The sequence below is a fragment of the Leguminivora glycinivorella genome, chromosome 11 (genome assembly GCF_023078275.1).
Source record: "Leguminivora glycinivorella isolate SPB_JAAS2020 chromosome 11, LegGlyc_1.1, whole genome shotgun sequence".
Taxonomy (NCBI): Eukaryota; Metazoa; Arthropoda; class Insecta; order Lepidoptera; family Tortricidae; genus Leguminivora; species Leguminivora glycinivorella.
The window spans coordinates 12341269-12364538 of record NC_062981.1 but is presented as its reverse complement, the minus strand read 5'-3'; the positions used below and the strand labels follow the sequence as shown (position 1 = coordinate 12364538).

The window sequence follows — 23270 nt, the reverse complement described above, 5'->3', positions numbered from 1 at the left end:
TCAACTTCAAAACAACTTGAAATATGACCCAATTTCATTGGACCACCCGCCTGCCATATTTGAGACACGTGTTTAAAAACCGTTTTTTTCGCAAAAATTGTACTGTAATATGTTAAAAAAAGGGATATAAGTGTAAATAAATGTATATTTAAGTCCCTGGATTACTTTTTTCTACAATCTACTGTTTTTTTGCCTAAATAAAGTTACTTTAATACATGGAAGTGGAAAATGTAGCCATCTGATATTTGATCGAGTCTGTCAAAATTCACATAAATGGAATGTATTTTTTTGCTATGGAATAATTTTCGCCGTTTCATAATGAATCCAGTGATATATGGTTTATGCACAACATCCCTACATTTTTTGAGTAAGTAATTATAATTTTTGTAACATAAGTAACATTCGCGATGACCACCCGCGAGGGCCCCGCCACTCAAGGGTAAACTTTTTCTGTCATTTTATCGGTATCCTTGCCACTCAACAGCTTTTTATTTCAAGTCCGGCTCCCGGTTACCTGCCACTTTACGTGCGGTCGGCTCCTGGATTTCGCCCACAGATTACTAATATGTAGCTAGCTAATTTCGCCACCTGAAGGGCTAGGTATGCAAAAAACGTGAGAAACTACTCCTAACGCCATCTTTTGCTCACAGCGAAAACTACAGTTGGCGAGTCCAGACTGATTTCATTAAGTGTTGTCAGCTTTAAATAACAAAAAAACTACTAAAATCTAAAATAATTATATTTACTAGTAAATTTCGTTGACTACACATTTAATTAATACTGAAAAATTAATTGAAGATCACGCTGTAACTGGTCATTAGTTTATTTTTTTTCTGACGTCATTGATGTTCGAGAAAGATGCCAATATAGGCCGTTTCTACACACCCACGTGTCTGCGAACAACCACGATTTTGCGTTCGTACATTATCGATAGACCTCGTTTTTTGTCGTGTGATCACAGCGCCACGGGCGGCACACCACACTAGCCAAGTCAGTTGAGAAAATTGACTCGTACGTGTTCGTGTAGTTCTATATCTCCCTAACTTAAAAAAAAGTGAGTACTGATGTAATTTATTAATTTAATTATAATACTTACATTTTAACGTACTATATGTGTTTATTCTGTGATACAGATATTGGAAGTGTTTCGCGGTATTCTATGAATCATCGCCCTCTAACCTAAAACTATTTTATACTTGTGTTTTCTAAAATTCTGGCTGAAAATACATGTGATATCTATATTTTCTTCTTACTTGATACTATATTGACCTAAGTTTTTTTTAGTTTGATCTTATATCAAACTTTAGTTGCTTACGTAATATGACATTACGACACCTTGTGCCTTGGACTTCCAAAGACGCGTGACATTGATCCTGACCCATTTGTAAAAAATACCACTAGCCAGTGTTATCTAATTCTGTATTCAGATTGAAGCGCGATATACTCTGAATTCTCTATAGAACTTATAGGTATATCTCGCAACATTTCAACATAGTTACACTTATAGATATATGCCTTAAATAAATATAGATTTTCCTTGAAACTGAAAAAGCACAGTGGAAATCCCAGTTACCTAACCTTTGTTACATAAAGCCATGGTCATTTACGCAACAGAAACCATTATCAATTGATTTTTCTTACGGAAGTACTTTAACCAGGAAATTTATAAAGGGCTTAGGAAGAAAATATTACCTTGCACTCTTAGTCATGGTTCCTGGATTTTCTTTCCTAGTTTTGCATTCTGATCCACTGTTTAGAATATGGAAGTGGTGATTTTAAATTTTAATATTACCAGTTGTTACCACATTTATTTAAAACAATTAAAGGCTAAACTAATCTTACTCTTTTAGTCATACCTGAACAATAGTATATTGTTTCCTCTGTGTACACTACAGCCTATTATCACTACATAGTATAAAACAAAGTCGCTTTCTCTGTCCCTATGTCCCTATGTATGCTTAAATCTTTAAAACTACGCAACGGATTTTGATGCGGTTTTTTTTAATAGATAGAGTGATTGTAGAGGAAGGTTTACATGTAGGTATAGTACCCGTGCGAAGCCGGGGCGGGTCGCTAGTTATTTTATAAATCTGATATGTATTATTGTGTAAATGAATCCAATCTAGGAAGAGAAACTAAATATATCCTGTATTCTTTCCAATTATCAGTGCATTCAAAATTATTATCCATTACCAAATAATTTCAATATTCTGGGTCATTTTTATATTGTAAAGCCAACTAGAGTCAACTCCAACTAAGTTGACAGTGATTTTGATAGCTTCCTTCCTCCATTCAAGGGTTAACCCTTTAACGGGCAAGACTCAAAAAAATCGTGAGTTCAAACCTCATCGCCATACTGTAGTCCTAAAAATTCTGAACAAGAAAAAAATACAAAAAGATGGTGGTCTTTTTTGAGACCAGTGCCCTATAAAGGGTTGAATAAAATCATAATTTCATAGAAGACTTTTTACTTAATAGACATTTTGTTACAAGTAAATGAATGTTGTAAAAAAACGTTTTTAACTCCTAAATGTGTCAAACAGATGTCTTGATGAAGCTTTGGTTTTTAGGCAAAATAGTATAAACTTTATTTATGGTATTTCAGGAAAAATGGGTGTACCTGCAGGAAACGCTGAAAACGGCAAGAAGATCTTTGTCCAAAGATGCGCACAGTGCCACACAGTAAGTTTTCAGTCCAACTACTAAGAGGTTATAGAGGGCCTGCCACATACCAGAAAATTACATGATCTACCTCTGTGTTGTAAAACATAGAAGTTTGATTGAGAGGCAGATAAAGAAATTGTTTCAGGCCAGTAGCATTGTATAATCCTTCCTTTAATTACACAATTGATAGGTAAAAAGCATATAAAAATCTATTATTGCGTTTGAGTGTATTGCAAACATGCAGACTGACAGACACCAATGTGGCCTGTCTTATAATATGTGTTGCTAAAGATTCAATTGATAACAAGAACTCACCTTAGCTACACCTATTACTTGCACTAGGTATATGTATGTACCAATATGACACAAATGAACACTATTTCCTTATACTCACAACTTAGTCTCTTATGGACTTATCTCTCACACAATAAAATCAAACATTTTCTACACTGACACAAGTCACATATATCATTGGTTTTTTAAATTTTTTTAAATTTGCAAACTTCTTGAATGCTATATGCTATCAAACTTTGTCAACTGTCAGCTGTCATTCTTAGTAACTTATTTGCCATTCATGTCAATACACCATTGTTACATTTATTAACTACTTTACTCTGCAAATTCAGGTTGAGGCTGGCGGCAAACACAAAGTAGGCCCCAACCTCCACGGTTTCTTCGGACGCAAGACTGGACAGGCTGCCGGATTCTCATACTCAGATGCCAACAAGGCTAAGGGTAAGTTATCATATGAAATATTAACAACAAATAAATAACACAAAACCTGCAGAGCTAGATTTCCCATATAGGCCTGGAGCCTAATGGCCCAAGTATCCTGGCTGCGATTATGAGATGGAAATGGAGGCTCCAAAAAAAGGCAACCCCCAGGAATTCCATTGCCTAGGCTCTATTCTCTATCTAGCTCTTGCCCTTTGACTGCCACACATGTTTACAGACACGCGCCTCTACAAGCCAACATATTTGTACATTCAGGCAAGAGAGATGTGGCGTCCTAATGGTCAACCTGCAATGAATTTGTGGCGTCCAAAAGTATAAGGTGCATTTAGGGTAACTTCGAAAGCTGGATAAAAATCACCATTATTTCCATCATATCAAGATGAAATCACGAAAGGGGTTTCGAAATTACCCGAGCATTTCTGTCATTCGAAATTACCCTCGTGCAACTTATTTTATTCCACAATCAATGTAATATTCTGGTTCTACTCATTTATTACTCAACTTAATAACAAAACAGGTGAAAAAAAAATGAAATTTACATCATATCTTAATACTTGAGCTTGACCTTATTAGATTCAACATCACTATGTGAACTTGAGCATGATGATGATAAGAGTACATAAATAATGATTCCAGTGACGTCTATCAAGATGATAAAGTTTTTAGCAACATTGTGTAATAAAATAAGCTTTTGACATGAGAATGTAGCTAATGTGTTCAAAGTAAAAAACTATACAATCGCGTTACTCGCGTTCAGTTACATCACACACTTTACTAATATCTGAGTAATGTTATTCAGATATTAATGTTCGCGGAAGTCTGTAGATGTCACTGAGTAAATTATCAGACATAGTTTAAAGCTTATCGATAAAGCCAAATGTGCTATGACCATGATAATGATAACGACATTGATTAATGGTGTTCTAGTGACATCGATCAACGTGATAAAGTCGCAAAACTGATAAGGTTTTAAATTAGACATTGGAATGAAACGTGTATCCAAGTGGAAAAACTTGTAGTGGCTAGGTTATCACGCATCGGCTCGAGCTTATCAATACTTACCCACGTGTTACACAATCGTGTACATACCTATAAACTTAGTGACGTGTTATCTTACGCATGGGCAATGTGCAAAGTTCACTGAATTTATAAATTTATTTATTTATAAAAAATATGCTTATGCTATGTCAAAAGTATATAAGACGACCGGCAATATCTATAAATAAAAATAATAGGGAAATTAGGTGCTTTCTCTTTTGACCATGAATACTGCTTAACATTTTGCACTTTGAACATAGCCGTTTTATGTGTGGTCTCCATGACGTACGCTATCAAAGTAACCTTTACACTTTCAAGTAACGGTTATCTACTCATGTACGCCCGTGACCTTGGCAAGTGACGTTTGTGTGTATGACGTGCGTTCAATGAGTTAAATATTTGTGAGGTACCAATTAACACATCTTATTCAAGGGCGGATCCATCTTCGTACCTATTCAGGGGGGTCACGTGGTCAATGTGCGTGCCCAGCCCAGGGAGGTGTGGGTCACGTGGTCAATTAGTATGGCAAACCTAGGATCCAGGGCAATCATAATAGTAATAAGGATTAAACTTGATGCAGCATATCAATAACCATAATTATTTTATTTACAGGTATCACCTGGAATGAGGACACCCTCTTTGAGTACCTGGAGAACCCCAAGAAATACATCCCCGGAACCAAAATGGTGTTCGCCGGTCTGAAGAAGCCCAATGAACGTGCGGACCTCATCGCGTACCTCAAGAGCGCGACCAAGTAATCTAACAAATTATTAGGAAATTTACAGAATAAGAAGCATTTTCCATTATGTTACTGGAATCTACTTCTGTTCATAGCCCAATCAGTATCATTTAACTAATGTATTTGAATGTTATTGGCATTATTGCACAATAGTTACCTATATCATGTCATCATACCTAGTGTATACTTGTAATTATGTGATCTGTAATTTATTTATTTAAGAAAAGGTACATGTTGTTCTGAGATGATCACCATGCTAACATAAGATGTTATTCACAATTTTTAGGTACTTGTGAGTGTGATTTAAATGTTAATAAATTATTAATAGTGATCACAATTAGACTTTCATTTGTATTATGTACAAGAGATTAGAATTGTTATTTATTTTATTAATAAAATATTGTTCACTTTTATTTTTCCTCGGTTGATTTTCTTTCCTCAACTTTGCTGTTAACTTTTAAACAAGTGGCGACACTTAAAAAAAAATACAATTAATCGACACGAGTTAAGAATTCTTTCTTGTGTGTACCGTACTACTTTTTTCGGTACTTTTGAAGTTTCTACCTGACGAAAAACTACTATATTTCAAACTAGTGCGGGAAAAAACACCATATTATGTACTAATAAAAAGGATTTGTGATTTCTCATTTTTCTCCCGGCTTGGTAACTCGTGCCTTACTGAAGAAAACTTAATTGTTATAGTACTTGAGAATGGTAGTGTGATAGTGTCTACGTCATCCTCAGTTACTTTTATTGTTCTGTATTCTGTAACTGACGTCAACACGTAAGAGGCCCTTATGACACAATGGACGCCACTTCCCATTCAAATTACCGATGGTGTTCACTATTGCCGTTGGCCACAATAATTAATAATATTGCACAATATTTTTTTTTGACTAACCCAAAGATAAAAGACTGGTACCGCACTGCGCACTTGCCTATACGGGAAGCATGGTCGCGCGATAGATGATAAAATATCAGGCCGTCCCTATCGCACTATTAGTAAGTGCGATAGGGACGGCCAGATGTTTTTATCATTTATCGCGCGACCATGGTAAGCTTGCATCTCATAGCTGCGTTCGTTCTGAAACCATAACAAAAATCAGTGAAGACGAGGTTTTATTTCATTTTTTTATTGTGGCAATATCCAGGGCTAACTGTCAATATGACGTTTCTGTACATTTATAACATCTGCTAATATCGCTAATTGTTATAGTGTGAAACATCATAATAAATTTATTGTGATAAATACGCTATCCCTCTACACTTAAGGTTTATATTCTAAAAATTTAACGAAGTTCTAACATTAACTCTATACTGCATCTGACAGTTTCTGCTTGACGGGAAAAAGAAGAATGTGTGCGGATCAAATATAATGCTAGAATATCAAATAATTGTGTTAAAATACAAAATATTTACATTAATCAGACAAACTCTTCTTTAGAGATATTGCAAATTGTATTTATAGTGGTGACAAACTTGTGTATGATACTGCATATTTTCTGATCAATTATGCCAATCTGAGATTCAACTTCTAGGTAAGTCTTTAAAATATATATATTTTTTATCTATGAATTACTTTTAGGTTAAATTTTTAACTCTATTGAATGTCTATTTTTTTTTGTTACTATCACTTCTGTTTGTATATATTTGTTTTGTTTTCTTAATAGCTATAACTGAAGAAATAAATCAAAACTAAGCCATCAGAAATGGCTCAAGCGACAGTAGTACTGAGTTTCCATGAAATTCTCCTCCATCAGTCAGATGTCGATCTTCTGGACGGGCCATATTGGCTCAATGACACAATAATATCATTTTACTTTGAATATCTAGAAAGAGTATTGTTCGCTAACAACAATGAGTTACTATTTGTATCTCCGGAAGTGACACAATGTATTAAAATGGTTGGAACAGATGAAATCAATACGTTTTTGGAACCACTTGGTATAAGTAGGAAGAAGTTTATTTTCTTTGCACTAAATGACAATAACTCACCGGATATGGCGGGAGGCTCTCACTGGAGCCTCTTAGTGTACTCGAAGCCAGAGAGCTGTTTTTACCATTTGGACTCATCGTCGGGAAGCAATCACAATGTGGCATGGGAGTTTGCTAGTCATTTAATAACATACTTTTCACCTACAGGTAAGCTAAACAAAATTATACTTTACTTGGTTTCATAATGATATGTCCTTTAAGAAATTAAGAATATAAAATTTTCTTGTTATAAAAAATACTATAATCACATTTTTGTAATTTGTTTTCTTTGTTTTAGGCTCAATAAACTTTGTAGACAAGGAATGTCTCCAACAAGGCAATGGCTACGACTGTGGAATTCACGTGATTTGCAACACAGAGAGGCTGGCTGAATGTGCCCACAAACATGGCCAAATAGGCTCGTGCAATATGACAATCAAGATATACCCTGGCACCAAAAGGAAAGAGATTCTCGAAATTATTAGAAACTTGTCCAGTTCAGATTGAATGTAAACCCATAATGCATCTCACTTAAACAGTTTGCAATATAACACCTAGCTTAATAATTCTGAAATAATAACAATCCTTCCCTTCTCACTCTTTAAAAATAGTTTTTTTTATAAAATATGGTCAAAAGACATGAACACCTCTTTCTGCAGTTCACTCAACTAATAAGTTAGTAAAACCTAAGTGACATAACATGAGTTACGTTACGCGCGACTTCAGATTTCTATCCCGATTTTAAGTCATCGAGCGCGAATGTATCCGCATTGGCGCTCAGAGGCCGTAGGCTGTAGGCCTACTTCGAACATCAAAATATGCAAATGAGTATCTTTATCCTATACTCTATGAAAGTGCACCTAACCAAATTGCCTTGATTGACCCATCGTAAGATAACCGCGATTTGCGAACTTCCTTGTTCATGGTAGCCCCTTCGTTGTCGTATTACGCTCGCGCAAGGCAATAATCAAAACAAACGTACCCCTCTCGTTTCCGCTCTACATGCCTCCTCAGCCCTTGATTACGATTAGTTAACTAAGCATGAAATACCTACATAATTATATTGGTAGAATATTTCACATTCCTGTAAAATCTCATAGTCGAATATCTGTACCTTTTGCTGTACTAACATCCCATCCAAACATCAACATGGCAAAATAGCAGACTTATCACGTGTAATAGTGCCGGCATTGTTTACGATAGACTAGTGGAAGTAGTGGGTTGCTAAATAAGATAGTTCAGAATTTCTCAGAACTTGTGCACTCCTTTTTGCTGCGTACTTAACACAGCAAAAGGGAATGTACAAGTTTCTAATAGGGTGGCAACGCGCATGTGACACTGTTTGAGTTGCAGGCGTCCATAGGCTATGGTGACCGCTTTTACATCAGGCGGGCCGTATGCTTGTTTGCCACCGACGTAGTATATAAAAAAAAATTCTAAATAGTCATCCACAGGGCCAAATTTCTATTTAGGTCCACAAGGCATACGCCTCTAAGTCCAGGCAACTTGGCAATGGTTTTCAGAAGGAAAAAGGAGCCCTCTAGAATTCCTAGTGCCTAGGTGCTGACGGTGTCTTATCTAAGCCTGGTTTACCCATCGCCTATTTCTCACAGTAGTTGTAGGCTAATAGTTTTCAAAAGATGTTGATATTGGCCTGGTTGCACTATGACTACTTCACCTATATGCATTTTTGAAGCCACTCAAACGCAATCAAATATCATTATTAGATATAATTATCGGCCAGACTGCAATGGCCTTGTCATGGAAATCTGATGTCCCAGCGAAGTGTTACTTGAACTGATATTTTATCGCGTTCGACTCGTGAGTGACTTTAAAAATGCGTACAAAACGCAAGAATTTAAAGTGTTATATTCACCTATCTGGTTCACATAATTACGTATTATATTACTAAATAATTTATGAATGTTATAACATAGTTATGTTTGACAAGGTTCGATAGTCACCCTCAATGATCTTTCACAATGGGTATATTTTATATTATATTTATGTATTGTATATTTATATACCTATTTATGTATAATATTAGGTCTGTATATATATATTTAAATGTAGCATATATGGATATTGTTTGTATCTTAAATTCTTTTCCATTACACGCTAACTATACTAGGACCCTGCACCTACTTAATCTTTCGGTTTAGCCCATGGTTGACTGGTAGAGAATGCCATCTGGCATTAAGTCCGCCATTTGTACTTTTTTATATTGTGCAATAAAGTTTAAATAAATAAATAAAAAATAAATAGTTATTACTAATACGGTCTTCCCACAGAAACAAGTGGCTTCCACCCCAACTACGTAGAACAGTAGGTATATACCTACTTCATCTTACGGAACATCAATTACCTAATAGATCCGTCCAATAAAATACTAGTGAGGCTATTAAATTGTATCCCTTTTAGCGACTAATAACAGTACTAACCTAACGCTTGGTGCTTCCTTTATGTTCCTTAATATGGTATCCTCCAGGTAACATCATTTACTCCAATAAAAGCTCGAATATTTTAAAATCATGTTATATTTATTAATAGGTACATATTGTGTGTGTCATACGTTTAAAATGAACATTCGTTCATCTGTAACTGTCAGTCTTTTGATATTAGCATGTATTAGTGAAGTGGTTATAACATAAGGCTTTGCGTCTCCGTACCAATGTATCGAACTGTAATGTTGTCATTATATCACTTTGGGAGAGACAAGTGAGCAAACGCCGCTCATTTTAAATCTAAAAATCGTCTCAGGCACAATTTAAGTTTGAATTAATCACAGACACAGTATACAAACTGTGTCTAATTTTGAATAGGTAATTAGTTCCATCAAACCACTGCAAGCAGTAACGCGATCACCGCCATAAGTACCACCGTAACACTCAGAACACATCCTTATTTATTAGTTTCCTGCAATCTTGTAAGAGCTGTGAGCGTATTTTAAGTAGGTGTATGAATTTGTCGCCTCACACACAGCACAGAAAAAGCTCTTTGAAAAGGCTCTTTGAAAACTCTTCCTACCTTGAAACCTTGGTTCTCCGAATTTTTTTACGATTTGCCATGACCTACGCCAGCACGCAGACGTAGTGCCGTATGTTGTTATAATTATAACACCTGTAGAAAAATTCCACAACATTTTATATGTACCTAATATTATAAGTATTACATTATTGTATCCACCTATTAGGTTTTTACTAGTGATTTTCGGGAGGATGTATTGTAATCTCTGTTTACAAATTACTCAAGTAGCTAAAATAGGATTTGTCTTTACCTCAACTCTTTTTAGAAATAACTTTGGCATTCTAAATTCTGACATGTTGTTGTTGTTGCTCATGGTCTAAGAAATGCTCGACGTAGTCCTCGTTTTATAGTTAATTATCTCTTTATTAATATTATTAAATTGAAATATCAACGACTAGAATGAAGTAGGTACCTTTAGCTCTTAATCATTAATGAAATTGGATACGGCGGTAATGTAATTACGTTGTACCTTAGATTGTGATTAAAATTTAATTATCAATGTGCGCTATGGTATTAATTATCATCCTCTCCTTATCTTACTTCAAATTATCCGTACCGGTATCCGTAAATCAAATTGTTTGTTGGATTAATAGTTAGAATGAAATACTGTAATTTATGAACGAAAGGGTCAATAATAAGCCAAAAACGTATGACGTGATAAACTGTCGTCTACTTTCGTCTTAACTCGCAAATGTAATAAAAATCATCGTTAAGAATTCCAAAAAGCATTCTAGCGATTTTACGGAAATATTTCTCTTTTACTCCAATGAAAGAACAGTGACAGAAATATGGTAGATGGTAGCGAACTAGTATTCTCGGTAGGCCCTGGCCCTCTTGACGCAGGCAAGTGATTGACGTAACTGGGTAACCAAATGGCACAAACGCTCACAAAACGCTCACGAAACGAAACGCTCGTAGATATCTATCTCTATCGCTTTTGCGTATTGGTGCGACAGAGCCAGACTACCTTTCGCGGCGTTTCGTTTACGGCACCTGGCCCCGTAGCCGAATGGCATTTCTCCGACGCCAAACGAAAGCGATACGCCGCTGGCTCTGTCGCGCCAATACGCAAGCGCGATAGAAATCTACTAGCATTCGTTTCGTGAGCGTTTGTGCCATTCGGCTAGCCACCTGGTCCAATGACGGCTGTCAGCTTGCTGTCCTTGAATGCCCACGTTGGCGGCTATAAGCGGATGTTCTTTATTGCTACCTACGCAGTCAACGCAGCCGAAGCAGGCCGCGCCTCCAACTGGTGGCGGTAGACTTCATCTGTTCATTTGTTCTTTTCTTTTCTGCAAAGTGAACAAGAACTTTGTATATTCCAGCTATACACTCAGGCCCTGGTCCTTTGAAGTGATTAACTCGAGAACCGTTGGAAACGGCCGGTGTAGTTTAAGACTAACTTACACCAAGATATGTAATTGGCCTCATTTTATAGTCGAATCATAGTAATGACATAACTAAACTCAAGATTGCATGACCAGACTAGCCTAGTACAAGTAAGTCAGGTCATTATTTAACAAATCCACAGCCAGTAAGGCTTTAAAACTATTAAGGTGCGATGGTACGAAAAGTACATGTTTTACCGCCATGATCGATACTATATATTAGTCAAATTAATTATGTAAAATAGATGACATCTAGCGGCGGGCAGGTAATTACTGGTGTACAAAACACCATCTAATATTTGCTTGTAAATAACTTCACCCATCAATACATTTCATTTATTTTCAGGCAAGTATTATGCCATTTATGCCTTAAGTTAAGACTTACGTGAGCGGTGCATTCCAAACTAACCAACCGCTCAATATAATAATGATGATTGGTGTCGTTTAAATAGCAAATACATGGAACAAACTCACAGTTGGCTTCGTCACTGTAGGCTGTGAAGCTCCCCACATGCGCAAGAAGGCGTACAACTCGTGAGAGGTTAACATGACACACCCTATGCGTGATCATAGCCACCTTCCAACACAGCACAAGCTCTTGTTAAGAAGCTCTGTAACATACATGGGAAATACTAAGTTCCTTAATGTAACGAGAACGTGATAATTTTTCCTTGGAACTAAGCCAGTAGGTGATAGAATCAGTACAACACAACTGTCGTTCAAGTAACATGATAAGGTTACGAGAAATTAATTTACAATTGGCATAGTAGGTGCTCTCAATTACAGATCCGGCTTACATAGCCGTTAAATAATTTAGTAATAAACAATGACAATCAAGACATTACAAAATATTGTCATGTAATTTTATTTTTTTTTCATGAATATATATTAAGCAGAATACATGGCTGTTCCTTGGCAGGACCTTTAACAACCGCTGATAATTTTTTTTTTTATCAACATGATAAAATTAATAAATGGTAATAATCAATGTGTACTAGCCACCAATTTTGCTATAAGACAACACACATTACCATATCAAATCTTCATACGCAAGCCACGGTGATACGGCTTCTTTCGTGGCTGTCAGCGCAACGACCGCAGAAGTTGGCCCTTCATGACAAGGTTGTCGCGCAGCCTGTAGCATGCATTCGTTCAGCTAGGCATTCCGAACAGTTGCTCTCTCCGCTCTATTGGAAACCGTAATTTCACCAGCGACCTCTGGAAAGTATGCATGTAAGTGACCCTTTTAAGGTAACCTTGAGATCATTACTCTTTAAGGTCATTAAACATGCTTTTGACAAACAAGGTCTCAAGCTAACCTCTTAAGGATATACCTCTTAAGGACTATATAACACATGATGGCATCTCTGAAGACCTTCATCACAAATAACAGAAGCAGAACAATCCTCTTAAGGATAGACTATATAGCACATGATGGCGTCTGTAAGACCTACATCACAAATAACAGAAGCAGACCAATCCTCTTAAGGATAGTCTATATAACACATGATGGCGTCTGTAAGACCTACATCACAATAACAGAAACAGAACAATCCTCTTAAGGAAAGTCTATGTAACACATGATGGCGTCTATGAAGACCTACATCACAAATAACAGAAACAGAACAATCCTCTTAAGGAAAGTCTATGTAACACATGATGGCGTCTATGAAGACCTACATCACAAATAACAGAAACAGAACAATCCTCTTAAGGATAGACTATATAGCACATGATGGCGTCTGTAAGACCTACATCACAAATAACAGAAGCAGACCAATCCTCTTAAGGATAGTCTATATAACACATGATGGCGTCTGTAAGACCTACATCACAATAACAGAAACAGAACAATCCTCTTAAGGAAAGTCTATGTAACACATGATGGCGTCTATGAAGACCTACATCACAAATAACAGAAACAGAACAATCCTCTTAAGGAAAGTCTATGTAACACATGATGGCGTCTATGAAGACCTACATCACAAATAACAGAAACAGAACAATCCTCTTAAGGAAAGTCTATGTAACACATGATGGCGTCTCTGAAGACCTTCATCACAAATAACAAAAACAGACCAATCCTCTTAAGGATAGTCTATATAACACATGATGGCGTCTGTAAAGACCTACATCACAAATAACAAAAACAGACCAATCCTCTTAAGGATAGTCTATATAACACATGATGGCGTCTGTAAAGACCTACATCACAAATAACAAAAACAGACCAATCCTCTTAAGGATAGTCTATATAACACATGATGGCGTCTGTAAAGACCTACATCACAAATAACAAAAACAGACCAATCCTCTTAAGGATAGTCTATATAACACATGATGGCGTCTGTAAAGACCTACATCACAAATAACAAAAACAGACCAATCCTCTTAAGGATAGTCTATATAACACATGATGGCGTCTGTAAAGACCTACATCACAAATAACAAAAACAGACCAATCCTCTTAAGGATAGTCTATATAACACATGATGGCGTCTGTAAAGACCTACATCACAAATAACAAAAACAGACCAATCCTCTTAAGGATAGTCTATATAACACATGATGGCGTCTGTAAGACCTACATCACAAATAACAAAAACAGACCAATCCTCTTAAGGATAGTCTATATAACACATGATGGCGTCTGTAAAGACCTACATCACAAATAACAAAAACAGACCAATCCTCTTAAGGATAGTCTATATAACACATGATGGCGTCTGTAAAGACCTACATCACAAATAACAAAAACAGACCAATCCTCTTAAGGATAGTCTATATAACACATGATGGCGTCTGTAAAGACCTACATCACAAATAACAAAAACAGACCAATCCTCTTAAGGATAGTCTATATAACACATGATGGCGTCTGTAAAGACCTACATCACAAATAACAAAAACAGACCAATCCTCTTAAGGATAGTCTATATAACACATGATGGCGTCTGTAAAGACCTACATCACAAATAACAAAAAACAGACCAATCCTCTTAAGGATAGTCTATATAACACATGATGGCGTCTGTAAAGACCTACATCACAAATAACAAAAACAGACCAATCCTCTTAAGGATAGTCTATATAACACATGATGGCGTCTGTAAAGACCTACATCACAAATAACAAAAACAGACCAATCCTCTTAAGGATAGTCTATATAACACATGATGGCGTCTGTAAAGACCTACATCACAATAATAGGTCTTATGCACATGGTCCGCCTCCTAAGGCCAACATTGCATAACAGAACTACTTAAGAAACAATAATCAAAGTAACAAATGTATAGCAGACATTAAAGTAATCATTATAATTATGATTCACACTTTAAGTGACGGAAATCACTTCATTTTTACTTGTGGATATCACATTAGTTACACTACCGTGGATACCACAAGATTCAGGTACAATGTGCTTATCAGGAAACCCTGTGAACAGAATATATTATTAACATCATGTATAGGCAACACAACTCGGTTCTTAATCCGGCGTGTATATATGCAATGGCAACTCGGTTCCTAATTTGAGAGTAATAGCACAAAACACCACTCGGTTCTTAATCCGGCGTGCATATATGTAATGACAACTCAGTTCTTAATCTGAGACTAATAAGACAAAACACAACTCGGTTCTTAATCCGGCGTGCATATATGTAATGACAACTCAGTTCTTAATCTGAGAGTAATAAGACAAAACACAACTCGGTTCTTAATCCGGCGTGCATATATGTAATGACAACTCAGTTCTTAATCTGAGACTAATAAGACAAAACACAACTCGGTTCTTAATCCGGCGTGCATATATGTAATGACAACTCAGTTCTTAATCTGAGAGTAATAAGACAAAACACAACTCGGTTCTTAATCCGGCGTGCATATATGTAATGACAACTCAGTTCTTAATCTGAGAGTAATAAGACAAAACACAACTCGGTTCTTAATCCGGCGTGCATATATGTAATGACAACTCAGTTCTTAATCTGAGAGTAATAAGACAAAACACAACTCGGTTCTTAATCCGGCGTGCATATATGTAATGACAACTCAGTTCTTAATCTGAGAGTAATAAGACAAAACACAACTCGGTTCGGAAACATTCCTTCGCAGTGAAGTGGTTAAAATTATTAGAAGGTCCAATTAAGTTATTTACCTCAGATTATTGCACATCTTTTAAAAACTTAACTGATTGGCATGTTTCAAGCCCAATTCCAAATCAAACTGATTTGTTGTAACAGACAAGTATAGCATGTAGACCGTTAAAGTCCATCGGGTCTATAAATATCAAAATCTCTTACCATTAGCTATGACAAATTTTACCAGTGTCATAAATAGTTCAATAGATATCCAGTTTGGTGTTTCCAGCTTTTAGCAAGATTTAACCTCAGGAACTTCTGGAATCATGCCTTATCAATGCAAGTATTTTCAACTTATGGTCAATATTCACCAGATTACCGGCAGGCAACTACTGTAATCAATAAATTAATCTGGAAAGGAATGTAATTAAGGAACAAATTATATCACTGTCAATGCATTAAATGGACACTGGACTATGTCATGATAATAAATGTTCCAAGTGTCTGTCTAGGGAATATATTTGTCTTTGGTTCAATTCAGAACATGATTACATTGATTACATTTCTTGTCAAAAATGTTTGCAATGCTAAACCAACATTATTATACACAAAACAGCATCAACAATACACTATACTTCAGTGCTATGCCCTTAATTTTGACACACATTATGGTTTTAACAAGATGCATAATTAACCTCATCAAAATATTATTATGTTAATATTATTATTATTTTTTCAACATTTTTGATAAATTTGTGCCATGTAATATAGCAACATGTTTCCTCATTTAGAAAAATGCAAGATCATACAGAGTTTATATGCATAAGAATGTCACTAAGACAGATTTCAAAATACAGTCCCCGGTACAGGCCCCGGAGAAGTGTTAGTGAACTTATAGTCAACAGTTGTCAAAGTTTCTTATGCTTATTTACTCATCCCTTTATACCAACCTGTAGTGAATTTAAAATGTATTTACTGTCAGTATACTTACATAAGCCAGATGCAATGGTACAATATTATTGAGTAGGATAAATACCTTATTCCATGTCATTCCGGACAAACTTATATTGACAAGATTAAACGAACTTACCTGAAGTGAAGTTCAATCTTGATTATATGAAGTATTTTGTCCTGGATATAATAACATTGTAGTTATCCCGCGCCAGCGCTACAAACCTCGCGAATCGTTTATAGATGCCAAAAAGAAAAGAATTGACACGAACTGTCACCCTGACGTTTCATATAGTTTAGAGTAATCACGCACTAAATGGGAAGTGACCATGGACTCATGGTTACTCGAGGAGGGTGGGACTATCCCCTATCCAGGACAAAATACTTCATATAATCAAGATTGAACTTCACTTCAGGTAAGTTCGTTTAATCTTGTCATTATATTTGTATTTTGTCCTGGATATAATAACATTGTAGATGTTTAGAGGTAATGAAATAATTTACAAAACAATTTATCTCAGAAATCCATTCAAAAAGCCCTACAATCTTGTATTCCTGACAGGCATTATGGTTGTATATAGTATATATACATATATCATGGATCAAATTGTATCGAAAGTAAACTAAAAAGCAATAGCATTACTTGCTATGTGAAATATTTCAGGTAGAATTGACTCGAAGAAAACAGAGTCTGCAGGGTCTATCCTGCTATTGTAATAGGTCCTTACTAGGAGCAACCTGTGTGTGCAACCCATCTACTGAGTTAAATATCTTAACCTGTATAACAAATATTGATATCTAAAATAATAGATTGGTAAATTACAGTTATCTGAAGCATCCCATGCGTTACCAAACCTTTTATTCACTGTTAAGCAGTGTCTTCATGACTTTTACCTTAGGTGTTTAATGTGAGACATGATAATTGTAATTTGTAATATGAAAAGAAATAATAGAGATAAATTAATACCTAATCATTTAGTATTAAGTAGTCTATAAAACATACATAAAAAGAAAACACGGGCATTGTGTGCTTGTTACCCTTGTCAATTATTTAATATGTTCGACATAAATGATATATATGAAGTCATAGTTATACCTTGTGTATTTATATTCCATACAAACATAGCCTCTGGGTATCACCCATTGACCTAAGAATATGAAAGGTTTTATTATTACTCTTTATATATATATAATCTTCAGAGGATATCACTGTCCTCGATAAACTTATTTTACCCTACCTACCTACCTATACCTACTAGCCATATATATGAATAAATAAATAAATATTATAGGACATATAATAATAATTCGAGACTATAAGTTTCAAAGTCTTGATTTAATTGTCAATAAGTAGACTGACCTTGTATCTGCTGTATGCAGGTACTAATCGTTGATTGTATATAATATTAATATTCTAAGATGGGAACAAAAATATTTTCCCAGTCCTGGTGCATCCTGAGGCATGTTTGGAGCTGAAAGTCCATCACCTAAACCTCTATTTAAAACCTTTGTCGCTATACGGTGACTTGAGTATTTAGACCAGATAGCCTCTGTTTGGTTTTAAAAAGCATTATTTAAAAGTCGTTAATTAATCACTTAACCAAGCAAAATAGTCCCTTACTTACAAACTATACCAAATAGTTAGTCCGTTACTTCCCAATTAATCCATTAACTTGCTAGCTTGCTACCCTAGCTAAACCTAATTCCATTGTGTTGTATTTATGTAATGTTTATATATATAAGTATATTTAAAAATATGACGTTTTAGGTATTAATCACTATTTTACTTATTTGTTCTAGTATTTCTCACAAAAAAGAAATTTATAACACAATACTAAACGAGGAGGTAATCACTAGCAGGACAGCATTATATATAGACCATATAATGTAATTATTTAGGGGCTGTGATAACTTTAACCACACTCTTATGTTGATGTTTTATGCTTATGTCTGCAGTAAGATTAATAAAGATCATAATTAGACAACAAAATGTGCATAAGCTCCTTGAGATTAGCAAATCCTATACAGATATTGTGGAAAACAGTAAATGACAATTCTCATTAAATTTAATAATTACAACTGTATACAATCCCTTCTGTTTCCAATATATTGTCATGTCTGTAAATATGTTCTACTTGAACAGACTAATAAGCTTAGGTTGGACCTTTAATCGATGACTAATAGAAAAGTATCTTAAGTAGATAAACAAAATGATCTCTTATGGATCTTATTAGGTCTAGAATTCAATTATTATTGAGATAAAATAATAAGATAATTAAATTGATTGAAGTAATCAATAAATGAAAGTAGTATATAATAATATATTGCTCATTATGCCAAAAACATTTATAGGTATTAAAAAAAAATCAAATCCTCTTTCCTGGTCTACTATAGATAATTGGGTGGTCACTGGTCACCCACCCAAGAACTGATCTCGCCCGACAATGCTATTTTGGTGATTGAACGAGAACTGCGATAATCCACGTGCAGTGGGTGTTATCTTATCATCATATCAACTTTATCCCCCAACCGTTTAAAGTCGGTATGGTATGGAGTAGTTTCTAAAATAAATTTTGAAGTACATACCAGTTACAGTGCTATTTATTCAAAGACCTCAGGATAGTTAAGACTCTAATAATTAAAATCGAATGATTTCTGCTATATTTGGAAAACAAGTCTGTGTTTGAACCAAGATCTCAATATATATACCCATTTCATACCAACTCAATAGAGTTGACTTAGCTAAATCTTTCTAATTATCAACCTACATACTTTACTTGATCCATTGACCCATTTCTAACTTTATATGACAGCTGAATACAAAATGGTCACTATTGGCATGAGCTTGTGCTGAATCGCACCCTATGATAGCTAAAAAACATTGTGATAGGGCTCTAAACCATTGCGGGGTAGATTGTACCCTTGCCATATGAAGACATACAAGTCTAACATTTAAATGAGAGTTTGAAGCCTTGGGATTGCTAGGTATTTATAATAATTAAATATAATTTTGTATTAATATGAACATCTCACTTAACCAATTTTGTATGCTTATTCCAATGACTGATTCTGGTTGATCCCAATTCCAGTGTACCTTCTTTACCTATCCTTTTATATTTAAAACAACATATTGAATAATAATTCAAAATTTGAAAACAATAATAAAGTTTTAATCACATTTTATTGACACCTTTTTTTTTTTTTTTTTTTTTTTTTTTTTTTTTTTTTTTTTGAAGTAAAAATAAATAAATCAGTAACATTACATCAACTTCACCAAAGCCAGTTGAGCTATAAGATCATAAAATTCCAATGGTCAACTGTCCATTCTAACAATTTTTATCAAAAATTGACATTTAAATATGAATCATGATACATATACTTATGTTAAAGTTAAAATATATGGAGCGAGCAGCTCCTAAGCATATTATGAGGTTAAGTTATGATTGTGACATTTATACTCTTTATGAGGGTGCCAAAATGATTTTGCAGCACTTAGACAATTTATTTTACCTTATGACATAACACTAACAGTGTATGTCCTCATATAAATATATATCAATTTGTCAAATTGTACAAAGGGATAAATATGAATATTCATCATTGTAATATGATATGAACTAGAACAGAATTTTCCAGAAATTACCTTTTTACGGTAGTATTTTATTCATTTTATTGTATTAATCAGAACGAAATTTTTGTTGTAGAGGAGTTATAAAAATTACCTATACTTATAGTAAATAATTTTCTGACTTAACTGAGCCCAATCTATACATAGATTATAGATGTTCAACATAGGACTTACTGCAGAGACCATTTTAATTGCAACTAGAATACTGTTTTATATGTAAACAGTAAGTATATGAGTATGTACTTAATTAGAATACAATAATGTTTAATGTAGCATGCTTGCCTGAGGACAAAATCTTGATCAGATTGTGCTCTAGTCTAGACATCTATAGATCTAGTACATGTTCTACATGTATATGTAAAAAATTTCTGCAATTAAACATCACTGGCTATAAGAAATTCGTTAGGTATAACTATACCATAACTGTCAGTCATCCCACGGATGAGGAGCATTTCTTGTTCCTTATTATTAGATTTCATTATTGAAAAGTTGGCACACTTGGTTGCCGAACGGGAAAGGCTACACTTGCTAAAACATTTATCCCGTGAATGAGAGTTTACATTTGCTAGCCCCACGGGCTAACAGGAACATTCTTAACTACCCATCGGTAGACTTTATGCCCTTGTAATAAGGATTACAAATGATCAGTTAACAGTCGCCAATAGTACTCTTGCAGCATTGTTGTATATTTGGTAGGCACAGCAGTAGCATGCCTAACACATTAAGTAGCCTCACAGGCTTTAGCATGTCTTAACACATTCATCCCACGGATGAGAATTTATTTTTGAATATTTAGCATATCTGATTGCCCCACGGGCTAAAGTTACAATAAGAATTTTATTGGGATCCAAATATCTTCATTCCACGAATGAAGCACAATCCGCACGCGAATTGTGATGTCAGATGCGTATACAGAACTCCTTTATTATATTTGTCCAACGACAATTGACGATGAATGTATAAAAAACCTTACCAAATCTCCGTAGAGGTTAGAATGTGAGGTTAAATATAGGTACTAATTAATATATTATACCTCTATGTTTCCCCACGGGAACACTTTTAGTGAATTTGATAAGTTCATAATTCATAACTAAGGAATGTTCTTGTTAAAAATCCAATTGACAAATGTTGTAACTTGCGTTCATCACTCTCATCCCAATATTTATTACATTTCGGTTGCCATGTAAACACCGTACATCACACACATGCTGCACCGTATTTTGCACTGAATAATACCGTTTTAAACATAATTGTATTTATTAAAACTACGAAAAACTTAATAAAAACTCGAAAGCTAATAGTTTGCATCCAACCGCGTGGAGCGCGCGCGAAAATATGAAACGTCAGGGTGACAGTTCGTGTCAATTCTTTTCTTTTTGGCATCTATAAACGATTCGCGAGGTTTGTAGCGCTGGCGCGGGATAACTACAATGTTATTATATCCAGGACAAAATACAAATATAATTAATATGACAAATAGGGCAAGATAATGATCATCTCTCTTTGTAGATCATAAAACTCATAAAGTCACCTGTTATAAGGAATCATTTAGGTGTAATTTAGATCTAAGTACTTGTATCTTATACTCTGTTTCACTGTGACACTGTGACAATTGTCAATATATCACAAGTAGGTTCAATATGTATTATGTATTCTGAAACATATTGTGGTACTTATTGTGATACATTTTGTGAGTATATAAAAGTATTAGTATCTTCAACATGTACATAATTAAGTTGATCTGAAAGAAAGAAACACAACACAGGCTACTATAGTGGATGTTGATAATTTTAGCCCCAGAGCACTGTGTTTGGATCACTTTTACTTCCGATTTCACACTCATTATGATAAAATATTACTCCAAAGTGTGAATATCTCGTAAACTACAATGGATCTGAAAGTAAACACAAGACACGCCAGCACACGAGGCATGTTCTACCTCTTTGTTGGCACAATTACGGACAACTATTTGCATCACATTCTTTGCCTCGTACACTTTTAACTGTAATATATGGTGCTAGTGTCTTTACTCGTTGAATCAGATCGACTGGTGTTAATTAAATACTGTTGGACGACAATAAATGGTTACGAGCGCGGCGCGAGAATGGCATTGTCAATTTCGGACAAATTTCATAGTACGGGCGTATATGGGTAACTTAATATCGCCCGTCTGACAGCGACGATTGATCTATTAAAGATTTAATTATTGCCCTACGGTGGAAAGATTTCAAGTTTACATAAACTTGTGTTATGTTTTTTTTACGTTTCGCGTATTTTTTCCTCTTCTCGTCAAAGTGGAATTTCAGCAATTTGTTAGTTGGCCCAGCGCCAGATGATCGACATTTGACTTCCTTTTAAGTGCGTTAGATTGTTTATGATTGCAATTGGTTTCAACGAGTAGGTATTTAGACAAGTTGTGAGGTAATTTACGATTTTTTAAAACTCTCGAGAGACTCAAACATATTTACAATATTTTAAGCGGGTTACTCTTTGAAAAAGATCCTCGGAAATGGATCGAAACATGTCGAGCGTTATTTCGACTTGATTAAACACGTGAGTAACCCGCTTAAAATATTGTAGGTATACATATAGTCATATCAAGCAATTTTAATTTTATCATCAACGATTTATATCTGCATTTGTTAACGATTAGGTACCTAGTACCTATCACCTGATGGCGAGATCCCTGGGAAATCCAAAATGGAACTAAATTAAACTTTCAGAAATAACTTATTTTTTCGAAAATGAAAACGATTTTAGTAAAAAAACCCTTAGGTATCCATTTTTAAATACCTATCCAACAATATATCACACGTTGGGGTTGGAATGAAAAAAAAATCAGTCCCCACTTTACATGTAGGGGGGGGGGCATTTTTTTCCACTTTTTATTTTAGTAGTTAAATAAAAAGTGGAAAAAAAGTCGGCGTGATTGATATACGTATTGATACCAAATTTCAGCTTTCTAGTGCTAACGGTCACTGAGATTATCCGTGGACGGACGGACGGACAGACAGACATGGCGAAACTATAAGGGTTCCTAGTTGACT

The 23270-nt window shown here is 35.0% G+C and overlaps 2 protein-coding genes across 2 annotated transcripts in view; both read left to right on the top strand.

The window, feature by feature from the left end:
- The first annotated feature begins 959 nt into the window (after positions 1-959).
- On the top strand, positions 960-5513 carry LOC125231428 (cytochrome c). The gene is made up of 4 exons (XM_048136883.1): positions 960-1053; positions 2606-2682; positions 3291-3399; positions 5050-5513. Exons 2-4 carry the CDS (start codon positions 2611-2613, stop codon positions 5193-5195), a joined length of 327 nt encoding a protein of 108 aa, XP_047992840.1. The 5' UTR covers positions 960-1053; positions 2606-2610; the 3' UTR covers positions 5196-5513.
- A 935-nt stretch (positions 5514-6448) lies between these two features.
- The window catches only part of LOC125230840 (cytochrome b5 reductase 4), a 188721-nt gene continuing 171899 nt past the window's right edge, over positions 6449-23270 (top strand). Inside the window, exon 1 of the mRNA XM_048136076.1 lies at positions 6449-6714. The gene's annotated coding sequence lies outside the window, so the exon portion shown is untranslated. The remainder of the gene's footprint in view (positions 6715-23270) is intronic.